Source organism: Calidris pugnax, unplaced genomic scaffold (assembly GCF_001431845.1).
Source record: "Calidris pugnax isolate Ruff unplaced genomic scaffold, ASM143184v1 scaffold94, whole genome shotgun sequence".
Taxonomy (NCBI): Eukaryota; Metazoa; Chordata; class Aves; order Charadriiformes; family Scolopacidae; genus Calidris; species Calidris pugnax.
Window position 1 is genome coordinate 821,716 of NW_015090822.1, and position 19,308 is coordinate 841,023.

At 47.9% G+C, this 19,308-nt stretch overlaps 1 protein-coding gene across 7 annotated transcripts in view; it reads left to right on the top strand.

The window, feature by feature from the left end:
• MCF2L2 (MCF.2 cell line derived transforming sequence-like 2) overlaps positions 1-19,308 on the top strand; it is a 146,770-nt gene that overhangs the window by 120,393 nt on the left and 7,069 nt on the right. For 4 of the 7 annotated variants that reach the window (XM_014939882.1, XM_014939880.1, XM_014939881.1 and 1 more), the window contains exons 22-30: positions 997-1,218; positions 2,324-2,416; positions 2,831-2,909; positions 5,871-5,943; positions 8,014-8,123; positions 11,233-11,328; positions 14,989-15,078; positions 17,157-17,228; positions 18,725-18,811. In XM_014939882.1, the coding sequence (XP_014795368.1) occupies positions 997-1,218; positions 2,324-2,416; positions 2,831-2,909; positions 5,871-5,943; positions 8,014-8,123; positions 11,233-11,328; positions 14,989-15,078; positions 17,157-17,228; positions 18,725-18,811 (922 nt within the window). The remainder of the gene's footprint in view (positions 1-996; positions 1,219-2,323; positions 2,417-2,830; positions 2,910-5,870; positions 5,944-8,013; positions 8,124-11,232; positions 11,329-14,988; positions 15,079-17,156; positions 17,229-18,724; positions 18,812-19,308) is intronic. The other 3 variants (XM_014939883.1, XM_014939885.1, XM_014939886.1) reach the window with 3 other exon arrangements.

The window sequence follows — 19,308 nt, forward strand, 5'->3', positions numbered from 1 at the left end:
AGCATGGGGACAATGTCCCAAAATAACAGGTTTAACACCAAACGCCGTTCAGGAACCCATTCTCGTGTAATTGGGTTGGGTTGGTTGGTTTTTTTTTTTTTTTTTTTAGGCAAAGCCCAAAAAAAAAAAAAATAAAAAAAAAAAAAAAGTAGAGTAAAGCTTGGAGAGAAGATGTTTCAGATATGTTCCCTGCTATCACCCTAACATCTGCATACAGTCTGGCCTGGGCAGTTTGTCTGTGAGTTATGCAGCACCTAAGCTGTTCACAGGTGTCTCTCACTGCCCATAAACATGAGATACAGTGCACTGTTCCAACAGAGAATAATTATATTTGAGATAGTGATCAATTTCTCCATTTAAAGTAAATTCCCTTTAGAACATAGTATTGCGAGCATTGCATCCTTTGCCGATGGTGAGCCGAGAGACTATTGACAAAGCTTTTAAAGACTATTTTGCAATTTGAGAGAGTTAGGGACCAGTGTGTGTCTTCAGACATCTAAGCATCATTCAAGATCTTGCCCAGGGCCAGCAGCAGCTCTTAGCAGAGCAGAAACCAAACCCAGAGCTTTAGAGCCAAGGCCTTTGCTCAGGTGTCTGGGCTGCACTGGCCTCCACACTGCCTTGGGGTCAGGAGTCTGGAATCCCCATTCTTGTCAGAAGGTGCTTCTTCTGAGGACATCGGAGGGGATAGCTGGGGGTGTCGGATCCAACAAGGTCCTGAGACAGACCTCAGACACTATCTATGAGTGGGGAGACAAATTGGGAATTAGGGACATGGCAAACAGTGGGTTAATGGTTACCTGAAGAAACCACACAGGTTTAGCAAGGAGACAGTTGAGAAGGGATTCCAACTGTAACAGCTCCACTCTCCAACACAAGGGATGGCTCAGCATGTGCCCATGCTCAGGAGCTTAAACACCTCCTGGGGAAAGAGCTGTGCCTGGGATTACCCAGGCTGGAACGTGATGTGGGCTCTCTCTGTTCCTTGTGTGCCAGGGGGACGTTGGTGAGCTTGGCAAGTTGTTGATGCAAGGTTCCTTCAACGTGTGGACTGACCACAAGAAGGGGCACAACAAAGTGAAGGACTTGGCTAGGTTCAAACCCATGCAGAGACACCTCTTCCTCTACACAAAGATGCTACTTTTCTGCAAGAAACGGGAGGAGAACACAGACGGACATGAGAAGACAGCTTCATACAGCTTTAAAAATTCTTTAAAGGTAATAAATGTGGTAATGGCAGAGGGAGAAAAGTAAATCTGGTGTTCTCACATCACAGGGATATTTCCATGTGGAGACTTGAAGAAGGTACACGTGTCTGGAGCTGTCTCACACCCCTGAGTAAATGAAAGGTCCCCTTTAATTTTGATCTGGAGACAGACCCAGCCATATGTCCTGCAGCTCCAGGTGTGAACCTTGGCTTTGCAGCTTGATACCAAGGGGCACCTTGTGTGTTCTTGCCCAGTGTCCCATAAAGGGAAGCAGGAGTGAATGGACCCGTGTCTCTTGTTGCTCTGCCTATAAGCACCCTCCAAGTTCAGCTCCATTGTGGGTTTTACCATTAGCAGAGTTGAGCAGGTATCTTCTATGGCTGTGGGAGCTGCTGGTAAATCACAGTGCAGTACAAGTGCCCTTTTATTTGCAAGAGTGACATTTCCAGATACGAGTCAGGACGTTTCCTGTTAAGGTGAGATTCACAAAGTGGCCAAATTTTCCCTTTTAGCACATTGGTGTGACACTTCAGACAACTCACGTGGGTCATCAAGTGTAACTCTGCCAGCTTAGTACAGGGTACCCAGGCAGGAATTGTAATAGAACCTGGTGCAAGGAGTGAACCAATTCATATAAGAAGTTTCTTCCTGTGGAGATAGCAGAAATGATGAATTAGCTGTTTAAATCTTCAGATCTAGTGCTGAGGCAAATCAGAACAAGGGGGATGAACAAATATAGGTAGAAGATGGGAAGCTGGTAAGTATAGTAGCAGCAAAATTGTGGTTAAGAATCTGTCATTTCAGAATCTAGAATTATTTCCTTCAGTTCCTTGTCCATCTTGCCTAGTTAGGCACTTAGCTCCTTGCTCACTTCTTTTTTTAATTTTCCTGAAACTGTATTGAATTTTTTGTGTTGTCTGGAGTTACAGATGAGTCATTAAATCTCACAAAGCTCCATTCCATCCCACTTCCTCTCCAGCCTAAATTTTATTTTTAACAACTCCTGAAGGTGCAGAAGTGAATGCAGCCTTTTAAAAACACTTCTCAGAGGATAAAAAGTTTAAAGACTGTTGGCATTTTCCAGATTCCAGCTGCTTCTTTTCTTTTTTGAACAGATGAGCACTGTGGGCATTACAGAAAATGTAAAAGGGGATAACAAGAAATTTGAGATCTGGTATAATGGCAGAGAAGAGGTCTATATCATTCAGGTAACCACAATCCTTTTTTTCCCAAGGACTATACTTCCTTTCAATTGAATTGTTTTTAAGAATGTTTTCAGTTTCATGACTTTCACTGTCCTGTACATTCAAGAAACAAGAACCATTGGAAGCTTCACTGTTGTGTTGGCACTTAAATTACCAATTTGTCATTGTGAAAATGGTCATAATTTTGGGTAAAAGTGGAGACAAGGTAGTGGGAAATTACTTGGAAACTGGACAGAAAAGCAAGGGCAGGACCTTAGATCTATGGGAGCTTTTCCACCTTGAAGAGCGTCCTCTGCTTTGCTCGGAGTTGGCCACAGTGTTCCAGTCCTTGGGAAAATTGAGAACAAACACGGGTCAGGGCAGGCAGGTGAGTGGCAGCACATTTTAACCGGGTCTGCTCTCCCATTGTGTTCTCAGGCATCTTCTGTTGAGCTGAAGAACACCTGGATTTCAGAGATTCGCAAAGTCCTGACAGGACAACTGGAAGCGTGTAGAGGTAGGACACAGAGCCCGTCGTGGTAACGTTGCCTTCCTTGTGTAGCTGTGTGTGACAACGTGGAGCTGGGACAGGCTCTGACATGAGAGAGCTCCTTCCACATACATGACCAGACACAGCAACTCTCCCTCTCCATCCTATCGTTTGTTTTGCTGTGTTGGGTTTTGAGGGTTTTTATTTTAAATCTAGTCACTGGCCTTATGTTTTAGATCACTGTCAGTCAGTTATCCCTTTTTTTTTGTCTGACTGAGCTCCCTGTAAAACATGATTAATGACACTTCCCTCTCACAGAGATGTCACTTTGAAGGTGATTTGTGATGTGTTCAACGTGTGAATGACTGAAGCCTCATGTGGACCTAAAATAATGACACTCTTTCTTACAGAGGGTTTTGAACCCAAGGCAGACAGAATTCAGTTGGGTTATTCCAGGTAGTGAGAGACTGTAGTGATGGAAGCTGTCTGAGATACTATTCTGTTTATGAACAAGAATGTACAGAGTCCTAGAAGCCATTTTTCAGGGTTTCTTAGGACAAAACCCTGCAGCTGTGTCCCATATAGACGTTTTCTGGGCCCTGGCATTGCTTCTCACCTTGACCTGTTGTTTTCTGCTTCCCCATACACACACCTCCCTTTAAAGCACTGCCAGTAAAGCCTCTCCACCCACCTCCTTCGGATTCCTGAGCAGACTTAGTCCTGGGAGGAAATCTGTGCCTGTGCTTTAACTTTAGAGGTCACCTTTATTTTAATTGTCTGTTTCACACAGACAATGAGTTCTTACAGCCTCCTAAAGCAGAGGGGAACAGCTACGCACATTAGCAATTTAATCCAACCCATAACAATATGCTTATTTACAGTGCTTACTCCTCAGGTCTTCTGTTGCTATTCTTGTCTTCATCCTTTCTCCTTTTTAATCTGAATTTCACCTTGGCCAGTTCAGAGGGAACTGCTGAGGAAAGAACCCAAGATTCTTACCAGCGCAGTTTCAGGACTTGATCTAGGGACTCTCTGATAGGGTTTGTAGTATTTACTTCTGAAGTAGGAGAGCTGGCTTTACTTGGACTGCCACAGAAGAGCAGAGGAGCTTATGGACAAAATGTATGTATTTAATAGGACGGTGCTAATGTGTCGTGCCGTGTGTGCTTCTAGGCAAGGAAAATGATGCTTGTGTGTCACCAGGTGAGCATTTTTGAGATCTTTGTAGCACACAAGACCTATATGCTTGAGTTGCTACGTATTTTCCAGAGAAAGCTATGCAGGAATCAAGACTGAAAGTTTTAAAAAACATTTATATTTTGATATTATTCGTTGTTTTGTCTTAAGATCACAGGATCCTAGAATATTTTGGGTTTCATGGGACCCCTCAGGACCTCACAGTCCAATGTCCCGCTCAAAGAACAGTCAGTTATTGGTCAAACCAGTTTACCCAAGACTTTATCCAGCCTGGTCTTGAGAATGTCCGAGGATGACTTTCACCTCCCTCTGAGCACAGTCCAGCTTTCCTTCATTGTGAAACCAGCAGAAGGGCAGTCAGAGGGCAGAAATTGTATCTTAAATGCTGTTCCAACTCTTCCCACTGCCTTTTCCCAAGTGGTAACATGGGTCAAAGCCCTTATTACAATACTGAAGGCAGGAAGCAGATGCCTTGTCCTGTGGTTTTAAACAGTTGTTTCTATTTCCAATGACTCATGAGAAAAGAGGCCTTAATTCATGCTTAATCCAAGAGTGGATATTTCTCCCACTGCATGTTGTAATGAAAGAAGGATGAGGGATGTGTTTGTTTGTCTGGGCTGTTTTTAATGACTGTTGTTGGGAGTTGCACAGGGGGTTGGAATGTTGGAAGGAACCAGCTGAGGTGAATGAGTGAGTAAAGGGCAAAGAAGGTGGCTAAAGGTATGTGATAAATAGTTTAACATATGGGTCATTGGACACTAATGACCATATGTTAAACTATTTATCACATACAGCCCCTCTCCCATACTGCAGAGAGCATGGAATGCTGATGAGGCTTTGGGTGACACCTTGATCCCACCATCCCGAAGAGCAGAATAGTCTCTTGCTGGCAAAGGAATTAGGGGCACAGCTTAAGGGATTTCTGTGAGGCTGTGAATCAGTGGCCAAAACCAGGAATGGAGCTACTTCCGAATCCCCACCCAGGTTGCTCCTTTATCCCAGCATTCCTGCCCACAAAAGACTTTAGGTTTAATCTTTCAGTGCTCCCCTGGTCCCTTTGTCTGTTCGCCTTTCGTTGGCAAGAGCTTCTTCTTCTTCCAGAGTGAAATACCTTAGGATCTCTTTGTCTGTTTGCCTTTCATTGTCAAGAGCTGCTGCTTCTTCCAGAGTGAAATACCTTAGGATCTCAGGAAGCTGAGAGTTTGAAAGCAGCCCTTTCCATTGCTCCCTAATCCTCAGTGTCTGACTCTCCTGGCCCTCAAACCCCAGTTGTCAGCATCTTTCTAACCCCCCTTCCCACTCGGCAGTTACTGCAAAACGAGCGAACAAGTGGCATCTCAATAACACTTTATTATTGCTGCTTGTCCAGGATGCTGAGCAAAAGCATTTCCTAGAGGGTCGGGGAGATATTCTACTGCAAAAGGACTGGTGGATACGTGTTGATAAATCCAGACAAAGCTGTGAGCCACAAGACTTGGGTTCTGGGAAAAACACCAATGTGTCCATTCTCTAGATCCATATTGTGCGGTGAGGTAGGAAGAAGTATAGAGGAAAGAGAAGGTGGCAGGGGGAGAAGTCTCCTACACTGAAAAAATAGGGGTAGAAGAGCTGTTTGGGTGAATTTTCAGCCTTTAAGATTAACATATGCCTTTCTCTCCAAGTGGGTGTATTCCGTTCTGATTGCAGCAGCAGTCAAAATCTCTCTTCTCCTGGTTCTCTCTCTCTCCCACCTTCTGGGCAAACAAGGAAGAGACTTACACAGTTTGGAGTAATTTCTCTTTACTTTAACAGAAGCAAGTCAACTGCACCAAAGGATCACCGAGAGCGTATACCACGCACCTATGGACTCCTCCAACCCAAGCAGGTAACGGCCATCGTGGCACATCAGGGCCGTGTTTCCTCCTGCCTTTGTGCTTTTGCAGTGCACAAACTCTTATTTTATGTGTTTGGCTTCCTGGGTATGAACTTCTGCAATTGTCTTCAAATTCTTTGAAGACATGGAAATGCAGCTGAAGGTTTTGCTCACGGGGAAACTGAAATCACGCTGCAGAACTCATTTCAAAGGTGATAGTTTGGTTTTGCAAAAGGATCACGAGCTCTGGATTGACTCAGGTGTAGACAAACTGTGTTGGAATGTTTCCAGGACATTAACTGGAGCTGTCAGCAGGTTTTTGTAATGACCCGATTGCTGGGCAAGTTTAACCTAAGTTATAATTGCTGTTATGGTAGATTGTACCCACAGCTCACAAACACCTATGGTGCAGTTACCATATTAATTAGCACAATTAAAGGAGGTGAGCGGCTCCACCCCGTGTGTCAGGATTGTTGGTATATAAGCCAAATTTGGTGTATGCTGATTGCTCCTGGGAGGATGAGCAACCCTCCGTGGCTGACCTGGTCTCCAGCAGAGGGGTGTTAGTGTCCATCCCGGGATCATTCCTGGAAAGGGAAAACAATACAAGTCTTGCTGGGGTTTTTCCGGAACGGTTACCCTGGAGTGGCTCAACTTGTTTAACTCCTCGGACCGAAGATAGTCCCTTTCCCCACTCAGAGTGTCTCAGTTCTGTCTCTTCAAATGCAGTACAGCTGAATAGTGAGGGTCTCTTTGCTCTGTCAGGGCCAGTTTGGAATAGATTATAATAAATACCGTGTTCTGCAAAATCCCATTCTGCTGTAATGGAGTCCTGGGGGTGAGCTTACCCCAGTGGTTGATGGTTTTAATTCCTGTGTGAAGGTTTGCTGCATCTTCGTCTTCTGGGTGCCGTTTCCATGGTTTTCTCTTTCACAAAAGCGACAGAAAATCCAAGTACATTTTTCCTCCAGTACCTAAAGCACCCATGAGCTGGTGTAAATCTTTCCTAGATTGGGGTGTCTGCAACTGTTCTGTTTTCCTGAGGGTGTCTGGTGGAATTGTTGCGCTACCTTAGCCACTGGGAAACAAGGAATTTCCAGACAGGCAGCCCCAGCAGCCACCTGGGGTCTACCTGGTTTTTGGTTTCTGTTCCTGCAATTCCTTCAGTTCCTTTTGTGGAGGAAAAGAAGCCTTGGGAAGTCTCTCAGGGCCAATTGAGAGGGAGCAGTAGCAGGTGACAGTGCCTGGTCTCGCTTTTGAAAAGCTTCCATGGAGCTTAAAATAACTGCAGTGGATGTCTCTGAAGAGCAGCTCCGGGAACCCCCTCTGCCAGGGCTCGGCTCCACAAGCCATTGCCTTCATCCCGGATCCTCCACCGTCCATCAGTGGGGCTCGGGTCCCAAGAGCCACTCTGGGATGGTTCCTTAGCCCGTCTGACGCTTCCACCTGTAGTTCCTGTTCCTCCGGACACACCATCCCGTCCCATTTCTCACCCACCTTTCCTGCTGTCGTGCAGCAGCTCTGCCCAGGTGAGAAGGTGCCTTATGGCTCTTTGTGGGGCATTGCCATCAGTCCCTGGGGCTGAGAGGGCATTATATTCTGTGTCCCTTTTAATTTCGTTTGGCTTTACAATGAGGTACGGCTTGGATTCATGTTTCCAAGGAGCAGAAGAAACAGAAGCTGGGGGATCCTGGAGCCAGTGGCATCCATGTGTTCCTCTGTGTGACCACCCAGGACCCGCTTCTCTCCTGGAGTCAAACGTACTTACGCTGCCAAGGATGGAAAACTGGGCTCCTCTTTCCTAACCTGGTTTCCCACTCCTCCCTCCCAAATCTGTTGGGCTCCCACAAAGATCCTGTGCAGACAGACAGACAGACAGCGTGCTCCTGTTCTCCCCTTGTCTGCTCTGGCTCAGCCTGTCCCTGGCTGTGGGCTGTGGGAAGGGGCAGGGGCTGGAAGGGCTTTTCCCACCATCTGCCTGCACGGAGGCAGACTTTATAGCACAGGGATTTTAAAACCTGCCCTTTATTCCTTAGTCTTAAGCAGGAATATAACTTATTTCTGCATCTCTTTTGTCCCAAGGTATAGCAGGAAGTCATCGAGTCTGTATGAAAACAAGTCCGAGACATCAAACGTGGAAGCATCTAACAACAAAAACAGGAATTCCAGTCCCAGCGCCAGACAAAAGAGAGGTAGGAGCTCTGAGACACAGATTTTCGCTTCCAAAGGGTAATATTTTTATTTTTGCGTGCTCATTTCTGGAGTTTGATGGAGCTTGATACTTTAAATGTGTGTTGTTTAAACCCAGCATCAAAAAAAAGCAGTGCTGCAGAGTTGAGGGACTGTCCCATGAAACTTCCCGAACACCAGGAGGTGTTACCAGATTTGGATTTTTTCAGTCAGAGTTTTGATGCATCACAGCACTCTTTGTACAGCTTGTGTTTTTTTTTTTTTAAATTAGAATTTGGAGGGCAATAGAATTCGTATTTTAACCTTCTGTGTCCCGGCTAAATTGGTTTCTAACCATATTTAATTTTAAGACTGTCTGTGGACTTTAACTGATTTCCTTGCTTTATGTCAGAGATTTTTTTTCCACCTGGGTGTATGGGTTCCCTCTAGTGTTTAGTAAATAAACGCACAGGCGGTCACAGAAACCCTCTGTTACTTAAAAAGGCTCAAATGCAATAGATATAGTCTTTACAAAGTAGGTTAAAATGAACACTGAAAAGAAACTGGAGCTCACCTGGCAGCAGCAGGAACAGAAAAATCTTTCAGCAGCAGTTTCTTTTTTCGGGAGTATTTTGAAATGTGAGAGCAAAGACTTTTCTAATAATATAAAAAGGAAAATCGTGAAGTTTTAGGAGATTAAATTCCAAAGGAGGGTTAAAGTGACAGCAGGCACCTTTATAAATAGAGATGGTTAGAAAAAAAAAAAAAAGTGGAATTTTTTTTTTTTTTTTTAAATAAGCTATTCACCAGAAGATTTTTTTCATTGCAATAAGTTTTTGTTCTGGAGAGAAGGTTACGGGTTCTCAGTGGGATGGGGCTCTGCCAGAGCTGTCCTTCTTGTGCCACCTGCTGACAGTGACTGTCCCCACGGCCCTGCAGCCAACGTCAACACGGGTTATTCTAAAATACTGGGGTTTTTTCTGTAGTGCAGAGGGGGAGGGCACTGTGACAAGCTATTTCGGGTCATTATTTGTGTGGTAAGTGCCTGTGCTGGAGTTACCTACATATAAACCGAGCTCTGTGCGGACCTGATGGGCAGATTCACTGACAGTATGGGGGTGCTGAGTCCTCTGGGACCCCCGAGACCCCAGGGCTGATGGCCTGGCTCAAGCCAGTGGCAGTAAGTTGCCCAGGGCCATGTCCTCTTGGGCTCTGAATATCTCCAAGGGTGGAGACTCCACAACAGCCATGTCCTCTTGGGCTCTGAATGTCTCCAAGGGTGGAGACTCCACAACTGCCTTGGGGATGCTGTCCTGGGCTTTAACCACCTTCACAGGAAAAATAAGGGCCTTGGGGACGCTGTCCCAGGCTTTAACCACCTTCACAGGAAAAATAAGGTTTTTTTACTGTTTTAGAATGGAATTTCCCATCTCAAGCTGGAACATAGGAAATTCCATTCAAATATGAGGAAAAACTTCTCTACGGTGAGAGTGATGGAGCCCTGGCAGAGGCTGCCCAGGGAGTCCACTTCTCTGGAGATCTTCACGCCCCGCCTGGACGCGCCTGAGTGATGTGCTCTGGGCAACCCTGCTTTGGCAGGGGGGTTGGACTGGATGGTCTCTACAGGTCCCTTCCAACTCTGACAATTCCATGATCTTTCCATTGGTGCCCATTGCCTCCTGCCCTGTCACCCTGCTCCAGTGAGAAGCCTCTGGCTCCAGCTTCTTTACTTGCCCCCACCAGGAATGTATACACATTGACAGGATCCCCCTGAGCCTTCTCCTCTCCAGGATGAACAGTCCCAGGTCTCACTCCCTCCTCGTGTCTCCTGGACACGAGCTCCTGCAAATCCCTTCACCATCTCCACGGCCTCTCGCTGGACTCGCTCAGGATGTCCGTGTCCCTCTTGTGCTGGGGGGGCTGGGACAGGACACAGCACTCCAGGGGTGTCTCCCTTCTGCTGAGCAAGGGGGAATCATCACCCCCCAGACCTGCTGGCGAGGCACAAGTGGGGTCATGGCTCATGTTCAGCCTGTTGCCCATCAGGACCTAGACCGTAATTGTGTCTGGAGATGGATTCCAGGACTATTAGAACAAAGCAAAGGGTTTGAAGTAACTGAGGTGGAGACAACATGTCATCAGAGGCACCTTCCAGGGCAGGGAATGGTTCCCAGGCCAACAAGGCAGTCTGCAAGCCCGAAACACTCCCCAGGGCACCCGTGGGCAGCCCCATGGCTGGAGCCACCGCTGGGTTCCTCACCAGATCCACCTGCCTGGCCCAGAGATGGCATTGGGCCACCGGGTGGAAGGAGGTGACCCACATGGGTGTAATGTTTCTGTGTTGTTAGATCTGTGGGTCTGACCCCCACCTCCCGCGGCACCGGGGCTGTCAGGAATCAGGATGGGATGGGATGCACTGCCCTTCGGAAGCACAGCTTGGCTGGCTGTCTGCTTCTCTGCCACGTGTGGATTCACTGTCCCTTCATCTTCCCTTCCTACCTCTGGTCCTCCTTTGTGCCCTTGATGATTTCCACCTGGCAGTGCATGAAATGAAGAGGAGGAGCCAGGTGGTGGTTAAGTCCCGAGGCACAGAACCAGCCATCCACCCCATGGCTTTTCTCCTGCTCCTTTGCCGTAAGGGTCTGTGTGTTCCCTGCCCACACAAAGACGGGCAGATGCTGAATTTGGCAGGAATACGTGGATCTGGGGCTTCCCTCTAAGTCCACCTCCTCCTGTTCTCCCTGCAACCTTGCTGTTCCAACCACAACGGTGTGCTTTCATAGTAAAAGGCGCTAGATCCCTTTTAAGGAGCTTGCTGCTAAACTGTATTTTCCTTTGATGAGACCTACACCCCTTTGCCTGTTTCTCTTTGGTTTTGTTTTGCTGCTGTTCGCCATTAAAACTCGGCCAAACTCAGCCCAGGGGCTGCCTTTGGCTCAGCTTGGTTTAATCACTCTGACCTCATGCCACCTTTCTGATTGATTAGCTCTTGCTCAGGCTGGAACTGAATCAAAATCTATTTGTTTATTTATTTATTTTGAGTTGTCATCCGGTGCTAACCTCTCCTTTCCCACGAGCTGAACAGCTGACCCTTCCTTCCTTGTTTCTCTCCCCTCTCCCTCTCTCTCCTAGTTGATGCTTCCACCAGCCTTAACCTTGAGCGCACAGCGCTTGCTCGAAAGCGGTTCACATTGCAAGGTCTTTCCAACCGCAGAGCTCCACCCAAAGGTAAAACCACCCCTCGCAGCATTTGGTCTCTGCATTTGGTCTCTGCCCATCTGTCTCCTGCACGGTCCTCCCTCCATCCCATGGTGCCATCCATCACCGGTTCCTACAGCGCTGCCGCAGCTCCCCCCGTGCTCCCCTCTGACACCCACCCGCGTCTCCCTCCCAAAGGGCCCTTTCCCAGCCACCTTGGAAGGAGCCTTGGAGTGCAAATAACGTTTATTTCCAGTTTCTCTGAAGGGCCAAAGCGTGAACGTGTTTTAATCCACCCACCTAACTTCTTTCAGCAATTCTACTGGCTTGAAGGGATGAGTATCGGTGTGTTGTGCTACACGACATTTATGTGCTGAACTGTTTGTTGGTTGGACCTCCCTTTTTAAACATGTTGCTCTGTCATGGGCTAGTGGTTACCCTGAGGAACTGGAATCGGGAAGGTCGGGGGTTTATTGCCATTTCTACTTCATTGTGTTATATGGCACTGTAAAACAGTGTGTTCTGAGTCTCTGTGCATGTTTAGAAGGCACTTAAAATCCATGAGCAGAGAGCATGGCGTGTTCCTGTGATGGCTGCACAAGGAAGAGGCTTTAGAGGAAAGGAAGAAATGTGAACAGAAAGGAAATCAAATGACTATTTGCGATTACTTTCTGAAAAGATAATGTCATTACTATTTTTATTGTCACGGCTTTTCTCCTGTTCTGATAAATGCTATTTCTTCTGTGAGGCAAAGGGTTAGTGTGCAGTGATGGAGACGGTGAGCATCAAAGGAGGAAGCAGCAAGATGAAAGAATAACAATTACGAAGTTATAAAGCAGATGAGAACACACCAAAGGCCAGTGCAGCCGTAAGATTCTGGCTGCAAGGCTCAGGCTGCACTTGGTGGTAAGATCTAAGATGGAGAACCAGTTCCATGTTCTGAACACACAAAATGGAGCGGATCTCAGGCCCTGTGACTTGGGGAAATTAATTGCAAAACACAGATTTTGGAAAAGCAGTCATTCAGGCGAGTTTGGATCTGCAGTTTTGGTTTGGGCCTCTCTTGCTCTTCTAGCTGAATTTTTGTTGTCGTGTGAAATATCTTGTGTTTTATTCAGTGATTCCGTGCTCCAGATGGCAAAGTGCAGTTGAGGAGAGTTCGTAACCACCCAGCTGTGGGCACTCTCAGCTCAAAGACGTGCTGGTGCTGAGGAGGTTCCCGAGAAGCTCCTCCCTTACACCAGGCCCCTCTTTGCTTTCTTGTGTGGTTCAGTTGCCAGTCGGGTCCTGGCCTGGAGGACACCAGTTGGGAAAGGGGCTGGATGCAGAGTGTGGTGGTTTCTGTAGGCAGTGACTCCCCAAAGCCGTGTGAGCACTCCATGGGCTGGTTCAGGAGCTGTGAGACCTTAGCAGGGAGCTCCTGCAGGAAGAGCTTGTCCCACTCAACCCCTGTCTTTAAGGGTTCATTACTGGCTATGGCAGGAGATGGTGTATGGAGCTGAGCGTGCTTTGCCCAGACCCATCGTGTCTGTTCATGCCCAGAACACCTCAGAGGGAAGGTTTAAACAATGAGATAACAAAAGCTAACTAGGGGCAAAGCAGGATTGCCTGGTGGTACCAACTGGCAGTGGAGCACGGATGCTCAAAGCATGGCTGAACTGGGTGCGACGGGGTAGAAAACCTTGTCTGTGAGCACCTTGGTGTTTTGGCCAAGGAGCTGCTGATGTCTGGAGGAGACACTTGACCAGCCTGCACTCCACCCAGCAGAGACCCCAGGGCCAGCACCCAGGAGTGGGAAAGCCACCACTCCACATCCCCCCCAGCCTTGGGGCAGGCCTGGTTTGTGGAGCCCAGCTCACGTTCCTCAGGCTGGCACAGGGGCCCCAAGAGCTGCGTGACCTGGTGTAATGTAGCCCAACACTGTCACTATAAAGTGAAATTTTCCTTGTCTTTTAACAAGGGCAGTTACAGCAGCCTTAGATGTGGGGTCACCGAGGGCAGCGTTTAACCTCTCCTTTTCCTTCAGCCTTTCAGGAGGTGTGAGTAAGGATGTACTTGAATATATGTGCTTTCAGGATAATTCAATAAGGAAGTGTGTTGGCAGGTACAGAATTTACAGTCTTTTTACAGCGGCCAAAGTACAGTTAAAATTGCAGGGAGATGTTAAGGAGCTAATGTAGTTTGCTGATGTTTTGGCAAAATAAAACATTGCAGGAATTGCAGTTGAAGCAGACACACTGATTTCTGCTCCACTGGAAACTTGCAGTGAATGTGACATTTACTAGGAAGAAACATGGGAAAAAAAAACCAAAGTAAAGAGAAATGTTGTGTGACAGAACATTAAAATAAGGAAATGTGAAGATGAGGAACAGGAAAGAGTATTTAAGATCCCTGGCAGGGAAATCTTCACAGTAGTATGGTTCTGCACGGGGTATTTAAACCTGAAATATAAAATCACCTGAAAGTTATTTTACTGCAGTGCTGTATGCCAGTTAACCATGGAAAAACATAAATGAGAGAGAAAAGACAGACATGATAAGAGAAAGGAGATGATTGGGATGAAGCCCCTCTGAGTCACAGGCACCATCTGGGGATGTCTGGGCAGATTCAGCAAAGCGCAGAGCACGTGTGAAATGTCTCCACCTATCCCAGTGTCACGGCTTTTCAGGGAAAATAGAAACAAGTATTTAATTTTTATGTAAATATTTCTTTACTGTTTTTAAAAATCAAAACATGAAAATCGCAAATATTTTTTTAACAAACCTGAAAACCAGCAGAATGTTTCCAGCCATTTCTCACACTCAGCTGAGGGAGTGAACTCTTCAAAGTCTCCTGCTGAAAGGCAGCTGTGGAGCGTGTGAGCAGCTTCACTCGCTCATCAGTGGAGACACTCGCCTGAGGAATGCAGCACAGGAGCTTAGAGTGGTTTCAGCAGAAGAGAGTAAAAAGTAAATTCGGAAATATTTGTAATCGAGCAAGATTTTCTCCCGAGTGGTGCTGCTGTGGGTGGTGGGTGCAAGACCTGAACTGATGGGTCTGTGGATGTGCACACACCATCTCCTGAGCATCTCTTTAAAGCCAGTTAGTCCACTTACACCTCTGGGCTGTTTACAAAACCTTTTGGGTCAAAAATGCTGCTCACACCTCCTGGTGAAACCTGGGGGAGTTGTGTCTTCACTCCCGAGCAGAGGCACCAGTGGGGATGGGGCTCAGAGGACGTTCTCAGGCATTCACACAGTTAACTTCTAGAAATGACAAATGTGAACTCCAAACCATTCATGTGTGTTTTTCAGTGTATTTCGGGTCATTCACCACAGAACAAGCAGTTCGGTGTCCAGAATAATCCAGACCTCATCTGTAGACACACACCCCCCATTCTGACCATCGTGCTCATCTCTGTGTTTGTAGCTGTACTTAAAACTAGTTGGTTGCTAAAATATTAATTGGCATAATTCTCCCTTCTAAAGTATTAAAACTGGTGGAATTGGAATTGCTTTGGAAAAAACGTGTCCATATTAACCCCTCTTATGTGCTGTTCGCGTTGTTGAGGGTATTTTTCCTGGCTGCTTAAGAGGAGCAACCTACCTTTTACTTACCCTTTTCCAGCTGCCGCTTTGCTTTGGACACCTCTTACCCCAGTGCTTACTGACCTCTAACCCTGCCCTGCCTTGCGTCTGTCTGTCCTCCCAGATCCGGAGTGTAAGGAGAGAGAAGTCACCCGTCGCTTTTCCCTTGCCTCCTCCATCAGCTCTGCAGCTAACGCCTCCGCTGGCACCAAAGGTACCGTCGCGCCGCTTGCTTGGTGCCCTGCTCCCCCTGCCCCCTGGCTCCTCTGCTCCCCACAGAGGGACCACAGCAGCCTCCATTCCTATGAAGGCAGGAGGATCCAGTAGGAAAAGGGTCCGGACCCGCGTACCGCCGGCGGGAGGCAGGGCAAGGCATCCTGACCGTGTGCTGGGGGAGATACGGTGACTCTGCCCGGTGTCCCCAGGACAGGCTTTGGAAAGTGGGGCTGGTTGTGGAGCAGGCAGTGGGCAGTTGCAGCCCAGAAGGCCAATCGCATCCTGGGCTGCATCAAAAGATGCGTTGCCAGCAGGTCCAGAGAGGTAATTCTTACACTTTGCTCTGGTGAGACCTCACCTGGAGTATTGTGTGCAGGTCTGGAGCCCTCAATATAAGAAGGACATGGACCTGATGGAGCGGGTCCAGAGGAGGGCCACGAGGATGCTCAGGGGGATGGAGCACCTCTGCTACGAGGACAGGCTGAGGGAGCTGGGGTTGTTCAGCCTGGAGAAGAGGAGGCTCCGGGGAGACCTAATAGCGGCCTTCCAGTACCTGAAGGGAGCCTACAGGAAGGCTGGGGAGAGCCTGTTTAGAAAGGGCTGCAGTGACAGGACGAGGGGAAATGGCTTCAAGCTGGAGGGGAACAGATTTAGACTGGAGATGAGGAGAGGGTTCTTCACTGTGAGGGTGGTGGAGCACTGGAACAGGTTGCCCAGGGAGGTGGTTGAGGCCCCTTCCCTGGAGATATTCAAGGTGAGGCTCGACGAGGCCCTGGGCAACCTGGTCTAGTTGGGGGTGTCCCTGCTGACTGCGGGGAGGTGGGACTAGATGGCCTTTGGAGGTCCCTTCCGGCCTGGGCAATTCTATGATTCTATGACTCCATGGAAACAGGATTAATTTTTTTGTTTGGCTGATGTGGGGTGAGGTTTCCAACCTCTCCCTGGTTGAGATTAACCGAAATTCACTAGAGATTATTTCTCCGTTTCCTTAAAGCTGTTTAGGATTTACTGCTTTCGAGGAGGGAGTCTCCTCGTTACGTAGCAGACATCAGGGTGGTAAGAAAGCCTGAAGTCAAGCCAAAAATGGAGTGGGAATAGTGCCAGCTTTAAACTTGTTTAGCATAATCACCGCTATGATTAGAAATCACGTCTGCAAGGGAATTTTCAGACACGTGTAAGGGAGGTGGGTGCCCAGGGTGCACTGAGCTCTGTGCAGTTCGTGTGGGAACTTAGGAAAGTTATGTTTTTGAGCTGTAATTATTTTGAGAAAAGGCACTTTTAAAAAAAGTTAAAAGATAACTGCACTAGTGCCTACATTTCAACTTAAGAGCGAGCCATGCATTTAGGCAGGCTGTTAGTGTTGAAAATCAGTGGGACTGCAGGCACCTACGTGTCAGAGTGGCTTTGGGAACAGGACGTATGGTCTTACACTAAATTCTGAATGTTCTGACTTCTGCCAGTTCCTGGAATGAAATTTACGTTTTGCAGGGCAATTCACAAACCAAAATAGAATGAAAACTGGCTGAATTAATTTGTATACAAATCTTTGCTACCTGTTTTTCGGGAAGAAGGTTGCACGGTATCGAGTGCATTCCCTAAATAGCTGTGAAGGATGAGCCGTGCCCTTGGCTGTGCAAGGAGGCTGTTGTGAAATGGGAGCTGGTGGGGTTTGCTGGCAGAGGAAGGGTGGGATATCACCCCTACCTACAAAGGGCTCTTTGCCATAGACCATAGCACTAGAGCATCACCACATGGAAAGGATGGGTGCAGCACAGGAGAGGAGGTTCTCCATAGCTTTGTGTCTGCCTTGGTGCCACCTCCTGGAGAAGAGTGAGAGAAAACCTCACTGAGACCTCGTAGAAGCAGATGCATTTACTGGTTTAATGTCTCTGGCAAAAAGGGGCCCGTTTCCTCTCCACATCACAGAAGTCTTTGTCTCCACCACCTAGAACCTAGGGGCTGGTCATTTTTCTGGGCAAAACAAAGTATTAGGCAGGCAGTGTTGCCTGGTGATGGGAAAGCAAGTTTCTCCTTTAACAATATTTACAGCCTTGTGCCTCTGCAAATTCCACACAGGTCCCCTTGTTCCTGCAGTTAAAGTCAAGAGGCATGAAATAAAGAGTGACCCAACTCCCCTGGGGTTTGAAGGTATGAGTATTTCCATCCTGCATGAAAACTTGTTTGGCAATATTTTGGTATTATTCACTGAATTCCCATCTCATCACTGCTGGCAGGAGACACCGGAGCCCCATGGGGGTTTGGTGTTGGTTCATCCATGATAATCACAGCTTGTCACCCCCTTGCCTGTCCATGAACTCATGTTGGGTCTACCAGCTTTCACCTGGGGATGGGCACAAATTAACCCCCCAATTCTCTGCCTGTTGTGGGGAGGAACACTCTAGGCTGTGATTGGGATCTGGATTTTCCACCTGGGTTCTCCCTCGCTCCATAGAGCGCAGCAGCCGGGAGCCCAGGGGCTACTATTGACCCCCCCTGCAGCCTGGCCACCTGCACCCCCCTGTGTTGGTGGCTCTGCCCGCAGGAGAAGCAGGAGCCCTGTGCATGAGAACTGCAGAACAGGCTCCATTGGGCATTAATATCCATTTAAAGTGCAGTGTTTCATTTCAGCCAAGCAGAATTTCCTCCTGTTTGTTGCAGCAGCTTCACCAATTACTGTTTAATGGCGATGCTGAGGAGGTAACCCCAGGAAGGGGTTACCCAGGTGCTGGGAGAGCCCAGCCTCCAGTGCCACCTCCCCAAAGCCCTGGGTTTGTGTGGTGGAACCGGTGACACGTCAGAGCTGCCTCCAGTGTCGGTCCCCACAGAGGAGCTGGGGACAGCGGGGCTGGCAGGCACGAGCCAGAGGCAGCAGAGGAAAGAGCAGGTTTGCTGTTTGCAGCATATTTCATTTTGCCCCCCCATGACTCCTGGCACTGTTTGGAATCACCCTGGCACCCGGCACCAGAGTTTTCCCAAACTGTGGAGTTTAATCCTCACTTTCCTCACTGAGAGATTCTTCCAATCTCAGCGTTAGCGTGTGGCTGTGGGGATGGGGGGTGCAAGGACCGTCCCTGGGACAGAGCTGAGCTGATCCTTGCTGGGTAAAAACACGGTCCTGCTGCAGGAGATCCCTCACCAAAGCCAGTTTATTGGAGCAGGAAGCAGTGGACATGGCACCCCTTTCCCAGGAGGTGCTGCTGATTTGATGTGCTCTGAGAAAAGCTTCCCCCACAAAATTGCATCACATTCATCGAGGGTGAAATTACTCATTTCTGGCTGGGAAGAAGAGCATCAAAACCATATCCCATCACCTACAGAATGATCTGAAATGCTGCAAGGAAAACACATTCAAGCCGTGTGAGGAAGCTGCAGTGAAATAGAGCCCTGCTCTGCTCCCCTGCCTCTCACCACTGTCCCTCCCTGCCCACGGGCTGGGCTCTGTCCTCCTGCACCTCTGGTTTCTCTGGGCAGTGCATGCTGCTGGCTGTGCTCTCCTCTGTGCTCTCCTCTGTCTCCCCCTCTGTACCCGTCACCCCCCTGCCCACCCGTTTCTGAGAGACCCCCGTGGCAGAGGCGATGGGGGAGCCCACCCTCTGCTGGGTCCCTGCTCACCCTGAGGACACACATTGTGCTTCCTGTCACAGATGCTTTTGAGAACACCATTTTGGCTCAGACTAAATGTAATACCGGTTCCACCACGAGGCCCGTCCCTAGATCTGCTTCACAGACAGGTAAACGGCATTTAAACTCTTGTCCTCTCAATGTGAGAGTGTAATATAAATCTACGATAATGTTTACTCTCTTTAACTTAAGAGATTCTTTTTTTTTTCTTTTAATGAACATTATTTCCCGTGACAGCAATGAAGGAACCAGGGTGGGTCAATGTGGGTACAGGACCCCTGCCCCAGACGCTGCTCTTCTGGAGGTCGGGCACAGCTGGAAACAGTTCTTTTAAACGATGTCAGAAAGCTCAGAATTTGATCTGTGTTACTTTATATCTCGAATTATGTGTGTAAAACAGGCTACTTCTTAGTCTCTGAAATTAGGATAGCAATTTGTACAGAAGAGGAAGGCTGATGTGTGTGTTTGTAAGGAATCCTCGCTGTTTAGGTTTCTCCCTTGGGTGCTTCCTACTAACGACAGTGCCAGAAGGTCAAGATCTGTGATGCTTTGTCTAGGAGGGGAGAGGGAGATAGATATATGTGTGTATATATTTATATAGAATTTT